Genomic DNA, 15,605 nt, shown 5'->3' with positions numbered 1-15,605 from the left:
AAAAAAAAAACCTCTCTGCAATGGCAGTTCTACACTGAATTACTCCCAGGGTGAGACCCTTCCCAGTGTGTGTTTGTGTTGCTGAGGTCAGTGTGAGCAAATACTAGAAATTCCCAGCGCACATGAATGCAGCAATAGCGATTTCTTAATGCAAGCGCATAAGTGCGGAAATTCCACGCAGCCACTGAATGCACCTCGTTCCGGGTGAATGTGACAATTAAATCCATTAAATCAGCGCAGTAAAGTCAGGATTAAATGTTTTGAATCACCTCCAAAATGGATGTGTGGTGGACAGCAGTGGAGGAAATAAAAATTACAAAAAAAGCTTAAATATAATATAAAAGACAAGAAAACATTAGGATGGGTGGACCAATACACAGCTTGTTCATTTTATTGTTAAATTGATTCTATTGTTTGTTGGTTAATTTGTATTATATTGCTTAGTTATTTTATTTATTTGATTTCATTTTCAGCAGTTTGATTGTCTCTGCTTTTATAAGTGCTATAAATAATAAATTGATTGATTGTCTTGCTTGTGCTTGTCCCTTGCCCGGTAAATGTCGAGTGTCAGGGGCAGCATTCTCAATGAAAGACAGATAGATCAAAGGAGAACACATGTGGATAGATGAACTGATATGATGACTGCATGGGTTTTTTTATGCATTTTAGGTCACCACCCCCATCGTGGGGCATGGAGCCGGGCCTGTTTATGGCAGAAAAAGGGACAAAATTAAAGCCAAATGAAAATTGCACCAGCTTTTAGGATCAGGTGTGAATTTAGACTTTGAATTTAATTCCTTTTATGTGTTCTAACAAATTGTAAATAAAGTTTCAAAGCGTGTGTTCTGCCAAAACGGGCTTATGTCAGTTTGATGTCCAGCATTACATTTTACAAAGCTTTTATGTCTTCTCGTGTAATTTTATGCTTTTCATGCTGGTTTGCAGGAGTTTTGTGCCTCAAAGCTACAATAAAGAAACTTTGCCTTTTTTTAATAAACTGCATTTTAACCACAAACCGCAGTGATCAACGGCGGCCTTCCTGTGGAAACGTAAGCAAATGGAGCCATGGGTGTTTTTCCATTTAATGACGTGAGAAGACAAACATAATGAATGTCCTGGAAACATGCGGCTGGCTTGAACCAAACTCTGTGATGTGTCTTCGTTAGAGTCAAACTGGACAGAAAGGAAATCCCGTCGCCATGTCGACGCCGCCATGAAGCTCCAGCAGCTTTGCTTTTGCTGTTCTTGGCATTGATGATCACTTGTTTATTTAAACTTATTTAGTAGGTTTGGTGACAGAAATACTAACAAAACAAAACATTTCTTAATTCTGTTAGCAACAAAAAAGATTTATCAGAATAAAATGGTATTAGAAGAGTTGAGTTGGGCTGGCTATTGTTAATCATTTTCAGAGTCAATTCAATTTGATTCACCAGAGCCTGAATCGATTTAATTCCCTTTCGAGCCGCTCAATTCAATTTGATTCAATTCAATTTGGAATTCACATACAGTAAATGTATCAGTGAAATAATGAGATTGTTAATATCATCCAGTGTTACATGGATTCTCTAAAGGAGAAGTTCTAACTAAAATGTTCAGATCATTAACATTGGAAACATTGTTCTGCTTCTCCTGGAGGACGTTTCAGTTTGGTCACTAGGTGGAGATTGCACTATAGAAGTACACTTTTTTGAGAGAAATAAGCAAAGGATGACCAAAATCAGTGTTTAAGACCATAAATGGTTACTTAAAAAATATTTACTTAAACAAGTTTGGAAAATTCATGCCTGTAAGTTATAAAGATTTTCTTTTAGTCAGTAATATATGTTTATGTCGACCGAGTGTTAGCATTAGCTGTCTTATGGGACATTCCTTTAAACGTTAGCATAAAGCTAGCAGACTTTAGCTTTATGTGTTAGTCCGATCTCCATTTTTATGGATCGATTACTGATCTATTAAACTGTGATCGATTCAGATCGATTAATCGATTTTATCCACCCAGCCCTACTCTTGAGGAAGTGTTGCAGAGTATCATGAGCTGCTTTGACCTGATCAGCAGACCAGCAGTTTGCATCAAACGCATGAGGCCCTCTTCTTCTGAATCTGACCAGTAGCCGAGCAGGTCTGTCAGAGGAGGAAGCCAGGTCAGCTCAGCACAGGTCTGCTGTCTGACTGAGGCTGTGTGGAGGTCTCATCTGTACAGTCACATCAACAGCTGTGGTTCCATAAATGTGGTGTGATGAGGAGATACAGCCACTGCCCCCTTTTCATCCCCGGAGGGTTGCCATGGTAACCGCCTCCAGTACCATTTTGGCTCATGTAGTTAATGATTTTCTTTAACCTCTTAACACCTGAATTTATTTCTATATGAAAAAAAAATATTCACGTATGTTTTTGCTTTTAAGTAGATGCTACATTTAGATTAGAGCCAAAGTGGTTTGTCGCATACAGGCAGTAAGGGATTTAAAAAAAACAACTGATCTTTAGAGCAGCTTTGATATAATCATAGAAATATGATTAAAATCAGTTTTATTCTATTGCAAAAGTAGACAACAAGAATCTGTAAGGTCTCTTTTCTAAGTGAGTTTTGTTTTAAACTCTTATTTGGAATTCTCTTCCTGCTTTGCTAGAGTGCGGACGCACATTGCTTTGCTCCCCCTTCTGCTTTTAATTTTCGCTGATTATTTTCCTTTTTTCTTTTTTTTTAATCACACCAGCAATAACTTTTGAATACTTTTAAACCATCGGGTCGGATCTATTTTTATTTTTTACTCTGCACAAAAGAATTTTTTCCTGCATTCCTCTTAAAACATTTTATCTTGAGCACTACGTGTACTTGGCCTTCACACAGCTGAAGCCTGATATACGGAGCAGCAGCTAACACAAGGCTAACTAGCAACAAGAGGCCTTCCCTTTCCACAAAGGATTACCAAGACCTTCTGGAGAAGATCACAGCGCTGGAAACAAAGGTTCCCCACATAGAAGTGAACGTGGAGGTAAATGGACTCTATGGAAACAACACAACTTTGCCACTACCTCATCTCAGCAGAGAAGAGAAAGCTAACACGCAGCTAAATGGCACAGATTCTACAGAGAGAAAGACAACATCTTTGGACAATAACAAACAATCGAAAGATAATCCTCCCTGGAACCATCTTGGAGCAAAGCCAAAGAATATGTCCAACAGCTGGAGAATTGGAGGACATGGGAGGACCGACCCCCCGCAGAGAGCTGAAGCCTCTGAGGCTGAATGGCCTTCTCTTCCTACGAGACAGAGGACCTCATCTACTCCCGTACACCGGAGGACAGGAAAGAAGCCAAGCATGAACGGAGCGGTGACCCTACAAAACAGATTTGCTCCACTGTCAGATGACCCTGGATTACCCAACGACCATCCACTGGAAAGCAGCACGAGGAGGACCTGTAACCCATCAGAAGGTAAACGGCCAGAAAGAAAGCTGAAGGCTCGGCCTGAGACTCTGATTGTGGGTGACTCCACTTTAAAAGATGTTCAGTGGTTCTGCAGCAGGAACACTAAAGTCCTGTGTTTTCCAAACGATATGGTCAGTGACATGAAGGGGAGAATTCTGCAAACTGTGGCAAAGTATCCGTCAGTACAAAACATTGTACTACACACAGGGTCAAATGATGTGTCCAAGCAAAAATCTGAAGTTTTAAAGCAAGACTTCACTGGACTGATAACAACTGTGAGCTCCAATCAATCAATCAATCAATCAATCAATTATACTTTATTAATCCCAGGGGGGGGGGGGGAATTAGGTGGTGGGCAGCAGCTGTTAACTCAGCGCTTATCGCCCGAAAAAGACACATGAGGGTACAGGAAAGGAAGGATGTCAAAAATCAAGTATCTTCAGCCCGTGTCGCAGGAGGGCGGCATGAGTTAAAAGTACAAGCAAAAATACATCGACATTGAAGCACATTTATTCCACAAGACAAAAAGGTCCACAAACTGACTCCCAACACGTCCAGCCAGGTGGCAGCCGTACGCAGTCGCACAGCGCTCTAAGGCACAGTCGAGGGGGGGCCTGAGAGAAGAGAGAGTCACCAAGGCGTTGAATTTGTGGTGAAGGTCATGGCAGGGGAGGAATGCAGATTACCATGACGACGGGCTCAGTTTCTCACACCTTCCGCGGAGTTGTTTTGGGGGGAGGTTCCTGATTAGAGATGTTTGTTTTCTCGCAGACAGACAAAACTTTCTGTCTGCCTGCTGAAGTCCAGGTGCCGCGTTATGGCGGAGAGTTTCACAGATCTGGTCAATTTTCATGATTTCCTCCAAGTCGAGCCGACACTCGCTCCATGATGGTTTCCAGCCTTCCAAGGGAGACTTCGATGCGATACACGTGGGCAGACTGAGCATCGATCTTGGCCTCCAGTCCATTCAATTTTTCAATCTGAGTCTGTACGTCTCTCTGCGTCCCAGCGCAAAGCACTCCCAGTCCGCCCTTGTCAGAGAGCCACTTCGCCACGTTCCGGTACATCCAGGTTCCACCAGTTCCAATCAGCAGAAAGCCGGAGACCAGTAATCCAATGATGTAAACATCTTCAACATCTTCCAGAGAGAGTTGCGACAGGCAGAAAATTCTCCATTTGCCCCAAGGATCATTCACATATCCAGCCGCAGACGTGCCCCCTGGGCAGGTGGGATCCGCTTTCCCACCTCGCATGGTGGAATAAATTTGGTCAATCGCATTCGCAGCCCAGCAGATCAGATCCATGTTTCTTGAAAGTGAGAAAAACTGAGAGTAGTCGCAGTAGGATTGGGGAGACGAGACAAAGAGCCTAGGTAGGGAGATAGATAAGGGAGCTCAGAGAAAAGCGTCCGCTCTTGGTGAGTGCCGGAAGAAACGTTGAATGCATGAATGCAGCTGTCTTTATCAGCGGTCCCATTCCAACTATTCGAGGAGGAGAAGAGAGATTCAGCAGGCTGTTGGCACTGAACAGGTGGCTTTCTATGACATGTGGTGAAACAGGAATTAATTTCATCAACAACTTTTACATTTTCTGGGAACGCAAACATCTTTTTAAAGAAAATGGATTCAGTTTAAACAAATCAGGAGTTAAACTGTTCTCCTCCAATCTCTTCTACTCCCTGCGTCATGCCAAGACTGAGATAAATTTATCTCAGTGTCAAGGCCAGACACAGAGTGGATCCACACGAGGAATGGAGCTGCCCCCACTGGAGGAAAACATCAAAAACGGGAAACCTGCCTCCGAGCACCGGAAGAGGAAAAACAACGAGGACGATGGACCCTCCCAAACACCACCAAACCAACAAACTCCTGAGGGTTCCCCCTCCCCCTCTTCACCCTCTTCACCCCACCTGAAATTCACCGAGCAGATGATGGAGCGAGTCGGGATTGGGCTTCGATCTACCCCTCTGGCCAATTTTTGTCCCCCATAACTCTGTCACCAGAACGTTCAAAGGGACGGCGTAAAGCCCCACCCTCTCCTGTACAACATCACATCCTGTCCCTGCAGTCAGATGTTTGATGTGTTGAGGGTCCAGACTGTGAAAATACCAACAGTCATGATGTTCTCCAGAAAAACCTGGGACCCTGTTTGCTAGAAACACACACTGTTTCTGTACTTGTCACTAACAGGGGGAATGTAATCTGGCCAAAATGCAAACAAAGGACTTTTAAAGAGGTAAACATTTCCTCTGCGCATTTCCAGAAACAGAAGGTAAATGAAAATATTATTACTCCTAGACCTCTCAAGTTAGCACTTTTAAATGTCAGGTCTTTAGCAGGAAAAACATTTTTAATTAATGATTTTATCACTGAGAACAAAGTTGATTTTATGTTTTTAGTTGAAACCTGGTTAGATGAGAATAGCAGGGGAGCAGTTCTCACAGAGTCGGCTCCTCCCAATTATGGTGTTATCAGTGAGGAAAGAACAAGCAGAAAGGGCGGGGGGGTTGCAGTTTTGTTCAATGAAATGTTTCAGTGTAAAAAGTTATCTTTTGGAAACTTTCCATGTTTTGAATATGTAGCCCTACAGCTGAAGGCCTCACTCAAAACAATATTTATCAATATCTATCGACCACCTAGATATAATCCAGAATTTAACCTTGAGTTTAGTGAACTGCTGTCTATAATTTGTCTTGATTTTGACTGTATAATCATGGCTGGAGATTTTAACATCCATTATGGAAATCTTGAGAACAAAGGGACTAAGGACCTGATAAACACTCTGGACAATTTCGGGTTGACTCAACATGTAACAGAGCCCACACACAACAGAGGGAATATTCTTGATTTATTGATTTCCAAAGGTCTGAACATCTCTAAGGTTACTGTATGTGATTTAGGTCTGTCTGATCACTGCTGTGTTTTCTGTGAGAGCACAATTCCAGTACACACAAATGTTTTGAGGGAGGAGATCACAAAACGGTATATAACTGAAAATACTAGTGAGATGTTCAATCAGATTTTCTCTCTGACTCCTCCCCTCTCAGGGGATTCAGTCAATGAACTTGTTAATAGCTTTAATTCCAACATGTCAAATATCATGGATAGTATTGCTCCTAGTAAGGTGAAGGTGATCTCTGGTAGGAAAAAATCTCCATGGAGAAACTCCATTGTGGTAAAGAACGGAAAACGAGAATGTCGGAAATCTGAACGCAGGTGGCGGAAATCTAAACTACAGGTAGATTATGACATCTATAAAGAGAAACTTCACTTATATAATTTACAACTGAGCAATGCAAGAAAGTCCTATTTTTCTGAAATTATTACCAAAAACTCCCATAATGCTCGGGCCTTATTTAATATAGTCGACAGGTTGACAAAACCCCCTGTGTCAGTGGCACCAGAACTTTACTCCACCAAAGCCTGTAATGACTTTGCCAAATTCTTCAGGGACAAAATCAAAAACATTAGACAAACAATTGTTTCACCAACTACAAGTTCAGGATATGAACCCTATCCACTAGAAACCAGTATAAACCCAATGGCTCAGTTTCAACCCATAAACAGTAAAGAACTGCAGGACATTCTATGTCAACTGAACTCCTCCTCCTGCTGTCTGGATATTCTACCCACAAGCTTTTTCAAAAAAGTTTCAAAGATCCTGGAACCAGCCCTGCTCCAGATTGTCAACTTGTCATTAACATCTGGTGTTTTCCCAGAACCACTGAAAACAGCTGTAATCAAACCTCTCCTAAAAAAGGACAGTCTAGACAAAACTCAAATGAACAACTACAGACCGATATCAAACCTGCCATTTTTAAGTAAGATCATTGAAAAAGCTGTTTTCCATCAGTTAAATGAATTCCTAATAAATAACAACTGCTATGATGTCTTCCAGTCCGGCTTCAGACAGAACCACAGCACTGAAACGGCTCTGACCAAAGTGACTAATGACATACGTTTGAATACAGACAGTGGAAATATGTCAGTGCTAGTTTTACTGGATCTCAGTGCTGCGTTTGATACAGTCGACCACGCAATACTACTCAGACGACTGGAAAACTGGGTGGGTCTCACTGGGCCAGTACTAAACTGGTTCAAAACGTACTTAGAAAACAGGAAATATTTTGTGTCAATTGGTAACTTCACTTCTGAGCCAATAGAAATTACATGTGGAGTGCCCCAAGGCTCCATCCTGGGACCACTTCTATTTAACATCTACATGCTCCCACTGGCCCAGGTTATAAAGAACAACAACATTAGTTACCATAGCTATGCAGATGACACACAGATATATATTAGACTGACACCAGGAGACCGAGGCCCTGTACAGGCTCTTGGTAAATGCATTGAGGACATTAATGACTGGATGTGTCACAACTTACTTCAATTAAACAAAAACAAAACTGAGGTTATTGTCTTTGGGGCTAAAGAAAAAAGGTTGGACGTCACTACAGAGCTTCAATCTATTCAACTAAAAACTACCAACCAGGCCAGAAACTTGGGTGTAGTGATAGACACAGACCTAAATTTTGATAAACACATTAAGGCAGTCACTAAATCAGCCTATTATCATCTCAAAAATATCTCAAGGATTAAAGATCTGATGTCTAAGCAGGACCTGGAGAAACTAGTGCATGCTTTCATCTTTAGTCGACTTGATTACTGTAACAGTGTTTTTACAGGACTACCAAAAAAATCCATCAGGAAACTGCAGCTTATTCAGAACTCTGCTGCTCGGGTTCTCACAAGGACCAAGAAAGTAGACCACATCAGTCCAGTTCTGAGGTCTTTACACTGGTTACCTGTCTGTCAGAGGATAGACTTTAAAGTTCTGTTACTGGTTTATAAAGCTTTGAATGGTTTAGCACCAAAATACATGACTGACCTCCTGACCCAGTATGTACCAGCCAGACCTCTCCGGTCATCACGATCCGCCCTTTTATCAGTTCCTAGAGTCAGAACTAAACATGGAGAAGCTGCATTCAGCTTCTATGCTCCACAGATCTGGAATAGACTTCAAGAAAACATTAGATCTGCAGAAACACTCAGTGTATTTAAATCCAGGTTAAAGACTCACCTGTTCTCAGTTGCATTTGATTAATATGTATTCAAAAGTTTACGTCCGCACTGTTTATCTATGCTTGTTTTAAATTAAAATCTTTTTACTTCCTTTTAATTTTATTTTAATGATCACATTTTTACTATTTCTTTTGATTGTGTCTTTTAATGTTTTAAAGCACTTTGAATTGTCTCTGTACATGAAATGTGCTATACAAATAAACTTGCCTTGCCTTGCCTTGCCTATCTGAGTAGAACAACTCTGGGAAAATTACAATCTTTAGCATCTGATGTAATATAATATGTTTAAAAACATTTTTTACATACATGCATTTTTCAAATTATATGTATTTTATGTGTTTAACATAGTTTTATTATTTTCAAGGCCTTCATACTTATTACTTTTTAATGAGCATCATTATGTTCTATAAATGAGTAAATCAAGCAATCGACCAGGTTTCATCTGGATCTGTAAAGACGATGGAGTTAGCTCTCTTCTCCTGGGTTGATCTTTGTGCATAGTTGGCTCACATTCACTACAAAGAACTATAAACTGTTTTATTTTATTGTGTGCAGGACAAAAAAAGGGTCTCTGGATGTCAGAATTACTTCCTAAATACAAAGAAGCTTTATAAGGCTTGTGTAGAAATGTGCTTCAAGCTGCCAAGTCTTTTCTTAGCACTTAACGGTGAAAACTGTCTGTCCTGTTGTCCTTGAGGAGCATCTAATGCTGCTGTGATGCATCATCCTCCATCATCAACCACAGTTAATTTAGGATGACTGCGAGCTGTTTCTGCCCACAGCTGACAAGAGCTAAAAAAAATACCCCACTAAAAACACAAGCTGACGTCTTACTAGACCATTTGATGACACACTGTAGACTGAAAATAGAACTTTAGCTGCAGCATCTTAAAATGCTTCTTCAGTTTAGGAACTGTGTTTACTGGAATGCAGAAGACACACCCAAAAAAAATCCAAAAAACAACAACAAACATTGATAGAAATAAAAAACATAGTTTTCTGAGGGAAAAAATAGTTTTATTCTTGCAGTGAAACAGGATTGGGGGAAAAAAACTCTTTGAGACTTTAACCCCTTAATGCCCGTTGTTGCAAACATGCAACTAACTACTTTGGCGCTAAAATGACCTAAATGTAGCATCTACTTGAAACCAAAAACATAAGTGAATTTTTTTTATCATAGCAGGTGTTTTCAGGTGTTCAGAGGTTAAAACATATATGAGGTCAAAAGAGGTCATAAATAAACAAAGTGACATTAGAAGGATTAATAAATTAATATTGCCACTTGTCAATCAAAAGTTATGTGTTTGGTCCAACACATAATACATTTTTTTAGTTTGGTGAAACAAATCAACCTGATTAAAACTTGATCAGTAAATCTAACCACAGAGATGAGTAGATCATTTTAAACTGGACAAGACATACCTAGATTTCAACCTTGCTTCCAGCAGGAAGTCAAGTTTGACTTCCTGTTTCCTGTTCCATACTGTCCACCTCTTAACACGTATGTTGTTTTTGTGCTTTTCTTTCTAACAGGTTGCCTGTTTGACAACAAGCTGTGCGCGTCGTATGAAGTCTGTGTCAACGGTGAGTTATCACACCTGCATTCTTGCCTTTACAGATTTTTTAAAGCATCACCGCACAAGTATTGTATTGGGATGGAGTAATAGTTATTTACCTCTGATTTCTATTCCTTATTTGGAAAATAACCCTAAAAAAAATCCCTTTCTTTTCATTTAATGTTGATTTTTGTTAACTTTTTTAAAGTCCATGTTTTCCTTTATTTTTTGGTTAAATTTAAAGTAAAATCTTGAAGGAATTGATGAAGATGAACATTGTTGTTCAGTTCTTTAGGAATGGTTGATCCAAGGGTAGATTCTTGACCAGCTGCATTTCCAAGTGTTTGCTTATGGATTCTTCTTCTGGAATTCTTGTTTCTTTAGTAATTGACATAACTTATCTGCATGGAATTTTGCTGTGAAATTATCATAAAGAATATTTCTAATAAAATTGTTATCAGGAAGATTAAAATTGTGTTAAAATGTTTGTGTTTTGGGACAGTTATGTGCAGTTACATTTAAAATTCATTCAGTTTTTTAGAGCTTGAAATGTAAAAATCAACTTTCTGAAGTCACTGTTGAACATACAGACTGACACTATGAGAGCCTCGTTTAATCTCTGACTAAAATGCATCGACATTTCATCTCTGAAATAGGTCAAATTTTGCATTAAAAGTATATACTTTTTTTAATTGTCATATTCTACTTTCTGTGTCATACCAGTCTTCTGTGTTTCTGCCTGTCCCGTGTGATTTGAACTGTCACTCTGTTTGCCATGAGGTTGCACCACCTCCCTTCACCCTCAGTTTCAGTCTGACTGTGTCCAGCTGCTGTCAGCTCCGACCGTTTCTACCTGTTGAGTTGGTTGATTGGCAGCTGAGCAGCAGCTCTGAGGGCCAGAGCTAGACACATGATGGCGAGGAAGGACAGTGATCCAGCTCCGTGAAGTTCTCCTTCTTTTCCCCAGTTCAGTTAAATGTAGAGTGCTTGTGGGTTTTTAGCAGCAGGTGAAATGATGTCGGAGTGACTCGGAAGATCTTCCTTTGTCATGAAGTTAACAGTGGGCGTTATTTGGGCTTACCAGTGAGGCTGCAGGTGATCCTCACTGCTGCTGTAGCTGCAGAGATTAGGTCAGGATGACAACAAAACAATAGAGTTCTTTTAAAAAATAATAGCAATTCTTCCTTTATTTTATGTTTTCTAAAATGTTCCCCTTTCCATCCCAGAAACGAGGAGTTTTAGTAAATTCACAGGGAATTCCATATGAAGGAAAGAAGCCAAATATCATTTTTTTTGCTTGTTTGTGGCACGAAGCTGTAAATTATTCACTAAATGAGTGTTGTAAATTATTAAAGTTTAGTATTTTAGTGCACAGAATATGTTAGTTGTTGAAAAGAATTAAAACATGTTTACATTTAATGAGTGTAGACTTCAACCTTCTCCTTTTTTAATTGTACTTGACTTGATTTTTTTTAAACTGGAAGCAAAAGCAAAAAATGAAGAAAAATAAAATAAATAAAAAATGTTTGCTCTCTTTCATTAGATCTTAAGGAAAATTGTTGCTTTTCTGCAAGCCTTAATCTGTTTACCATGTGGTTTCACAGCAGTTTTTTTCGTAATGTAAGAACAACAGTTACTATATGTTATTATTAGAACAGAAAAAAATTATTTAAAAAATAAAAAAAATCAGTTTAGTGCTGCTTATATAAACTATAATCCATTGTTTTTATACATAAAGTTTTGATGTGTTGTGAAATACTTTTCTTCCCTCTCCTTTTTTCCATCCTGTCTGACCAAAGAAAGCATACAAATATAACCAATATAAATAAAGTTTATCCTAAATTACAAAAGGGGTTTATTCAAATAAACCTCTTGTGTGTCAAAAGATTCACAATCCCCTGTTGTAACATTTAAAATGTCCAACACAAGAAACCTTCATCTCGTATCTGTTTGCTCAGCTGTTGGAAGGGATCGGTAAAAAAACAAAAAAAGACATAGTTTCTGCAGAGCGACAGCAGTTCAGTAGAAATTTACTTCTGAGTTGTAGGTGGGACAAAAGGTGCATAGCAACCCCGCCCCCCTTCCTCTCCCTGTTGCTGAGAGCTCAGAGCTTGTGACCCCCGCAGTGTACTTTCTGCGTCACAAATAAGTAATTTTTCAAACTACACTTTTTAAATCTGTTTCTGATTCACAATGATTTGAATAAAGAAACGCACAGAAATGTAATTTTAAGCAAATTTTTTTATATTTGTCCTCCATCATAAAATTAAGATACAGGAACATGTTAAAAACAACAAAAACAGCATTTTCATCAGAGTGGATCTTTAATGACTGGAATTGTCAGCATGGCTCTCATGTTTCCCTGCGTTTCACATTGAGCATCAAATGCTGGGAAATCCCCATGTTATGAATAAGATTTCCTGGATATTCTGGATACTATTAATGTTTTGTGTCTGTATAAACCTTTTGTGTTTAGAATTTCATTAGCTTTTCATGCAGTTTTTGTTTGTTTTAATATTTATTTATTATTGAGATAATTTCTGATTTAATGTAGACAAAAAATTGTCTCTTTTACACATTTCCACCAAATCATCTCTTTCCTGATTATCTCTCTGGTAATATTTGAGTTTTTTATACCTGCGTTTTCTGTCAGGTGCCATCCTAACAGTCAGGATTTGTTTTCACTCCGGTTCACATTGAATAACAGCCTGCATGTTACCAAAGCAGCGCTGACCTTTGCATGACAAAGAGCATTATTTCAACAGGCAGGTAAACGCAGCAGAGGCAAATATTCCATCTCCCCTGGATGCAGATAAATGCAATGCTCACCCACTTCCCTGGACTTTGAGCTATTTTTAAACAGACACCCCCCCATATGAAGAGGCACAAAAAGAGAAAGTGCAGGGGGCTGCTCTCTCAGTGACTTGACATTTTCATAGGTTAAAGGGGGCGGGGCACACGACGACGCTCATCTTTAGAATGTTTTCAGTAAGATAAAGATCAGCTTAAGCGACATTGTCCTTTTTAAGAGACACTCACATGTTCGTCTTGTGTTTACCTCTGAATTGAACAAAAATTACTCAACTGAAAGACTCACTGCAAAGAAAACTGTGCTTTGGTGTTTTTAACTTTTGTCCTATCCTGGGTATGCTGACGTTGGGAGTGGGGTCATCTGGACCCCATGAGACAGTGTGAGAAACTTATTTTTAAAAATAATTTTAGATTTTCACTGGCAGACATGAAATCCTGTCCACCTTCCTCCACATTTGTCATGGGAGGGAGAACACGTCAATGTAAGGCTGGGGTCATCTGGACCCCATAAGAGAGCACAAGGGTTAAGATGCTCTTGTTGCATTTTTATCTTAATGGAGGACATGTATAAAACAATTTAAGATTAAAACTGCATTCCTCAGCTCGACAAAGCTCAGGTTTGTGACGCGGTGACTGCCATGGGCACACGAAAGTCACTCTTCTCCGCTCTAATTCAAAATGATTGACTTGCAGACAAATCGATCCATTAATGTCTTCATTTTCCTTGTCTGAGCTGCCATCTAGCTCAAAACTGTGCGGCTGAACAACTCCAATATTGCTCCCTTTTTTTATCGCTATGCTAATGTTAGCTTGGGCTTGTGAGGTGCTATAAGCTAGCGGTAGAGAGTGTGGACAAAGGGTTGATGGAAAATTAATCTAACATCTGCGCCAACGGTCCCGCCCACAACCCAGGGATGAATTTCTATTGAGCTCCTGCCGCTCGGCAGAAACTATGTCGTTAAAAAAAAAAGACACAGGTTTTAGATTTAGGCATCTTCATAATTTGGAGACCACTGGGAATGCTTTTACAATAGAACACAATTTAGTGGGTGCATCTAAGTGAGCCAGTGCCGCTCTTTGGGTCGCTTTTTCATGGAGGCTGACATATTTTGCACCATGTAAAACCTCTGCTGGTTTTCATTTTCAGTGCCGGCATGAAGCCAAATGTGAGGGCAGAGATAAAAAGAACTGCTGGCTCACGACTCCATCAAAGCTATGCTGGTTTATTGACTGTGATTAGTATTTTATGTAACGGCAAATAAACCCTACTTTTAAAAATACTAAACTTGCAAATATTTACAAAAAGAGTCAGTCTGATCTTTAAAAACTAAGTCCATTGTTTTTTCTTAAATTCACTTTTGCTTTAGGCAGTTTTGTGAGATTCTTTTATGTTCTTTAGTGGATCTTGTGGTGCTGCAGCAGAGACATCAGCATACAACTCAATAGGTGCTGTGTCTTCATTTGTGAATGTAACAAGATAAAACTTTCATAAAACATGGTTTAGCAAGTTTTCTCTTGTTTTTCTCTGGTTTCCTTCAGTATTCAGGAAACAGGAAAAACATCTCGTCTCTTTTACTATTATACTTCTAAGCAATCCGTAATTGCTCGTGTCGCAGTGGTCACATGGCAATCAGACCAGAATCGCCCCACTCGTTGTAGAAAGTGACACTGCTGGTGATGTCACCCACGACTGGAATTCTATGCCCCTAGTGCAATTGCGTGCACTTAACTTGAATTTATTTCAGCCATTAGAATACAAGATGACGGAGGAAACTGTGCAGAAAAATGTCTTTTTAACACTCAAAATGATAAAACTTCACTGAAGAAGTTAGTAGAAATACTGACTTCACACACAGACAGAGAGAGGCAGACAGTACGTACAACTAGACTGAAAACTTGGCAAGTTACTTGAAAGATATGTCGTATATCTCCTATGTTAAGGCTCTAGACAATGCCATATGCCCCTGTTTTATTTTTATTTTATGATGTTTTTTGACTTTGTATTCCCTGCTTCTGTTTAGTGGACAAACTCGCCACTTCCTCCTCTGCCTTATTGTTTATCTGAACGTTCACAGACGCTGTAAGTAAATGAGCAGGATGTCGTACATCCATCCATCCATTTTCTTGACCGCTTCTTCCCTTTCGGGGTCGCGGGGTGCCGGAGCCTATCCCGGCTACTGATGGGCGAAGGCGGGGTACACCCTGGACAGGTCGCCAGTCTGTCTCAGGTCCTCAATCACACACACATTCACTCTCACAGTCACACCTAGGGACAATTCAGAGTCACCAATTAACCTATGAAGCATGTTTTTGGACGGTGGGAGGAAGCCGGAGTCCCCGGTGAAAACCCACGCATGCACGGGGAGAACATGCAAACTCCACACAGAAAGGTCCCAGCCGGGAGTCGAACCGGGGCCTTCTCGCTGTGAGGCGAGAGCGCTAACCACTGTGCCACCGTGCAGCCTGATGTCGTACATGTTAAAAATAATGTACACGTCAGGAGAACGTTGGAAGAATTAGCTGTGTTAGCATATTCACAATATCTATAACAACCAACCCATTTGCAACATGTAAAAAACAGATTAATACATCTAAAACAAATGCTAAAGTGATTATGTTAACTCCCAATGTTAATAACTTCTTTTCCTTTTCGGCTTTTCCCTTCAGGGGTCGCCACAGCGAATCAGTTTCCTCCATCTAAGCCTGTCTTCAGCATCCTCCACTC

General features: G+C 39.9%; 1 protein-coding gene across 2 annotated transcripts in view; it reads left to right on the top strand.

The window, feature by feature from the left end:
• LOC112141880 (receptor-type tyrosine-protein phosphatase N2) overlaps window positions 1-15,605 on the top strand; it is a gene marked incomplete at its 3' end in the record, with an annotated part of 102,119 nt that overhangs the window by 13,738 nt on the left and 72,776 nt on the right. For both annotated transcript variants that reach the window (XM_024265076.2, XM_024265075.2), the window contains 1 exon segment: window positions 10,047-10,097. In XM_024265076.2, the coding sequence (XP_024120844.1) occupies window positions 10,047-10,097 (51 nt within the window).

This window comes from Oryzias melastigma, linkage group LG17 (genome assembly GCF_002922805.2).
Source record: "Oryzias melastigma strain HK-1 linkage group LG17, ASM292280v2, whole genome shotgun sequence".
In the NCBI taxonomy this organism is placed as follows: domain Eukaryota; kingdom Metazoa; phylum Chordata; class Actinopteri; order Beloniformes; family Adrianichthyidae; genus Oryzias; species Oryzias melastigma.
The sequence above is the reverse complement of the archived record's forward strand: the minus strand, read 5'-3'. Positions and strand labels throughout refer to the sequence as shown.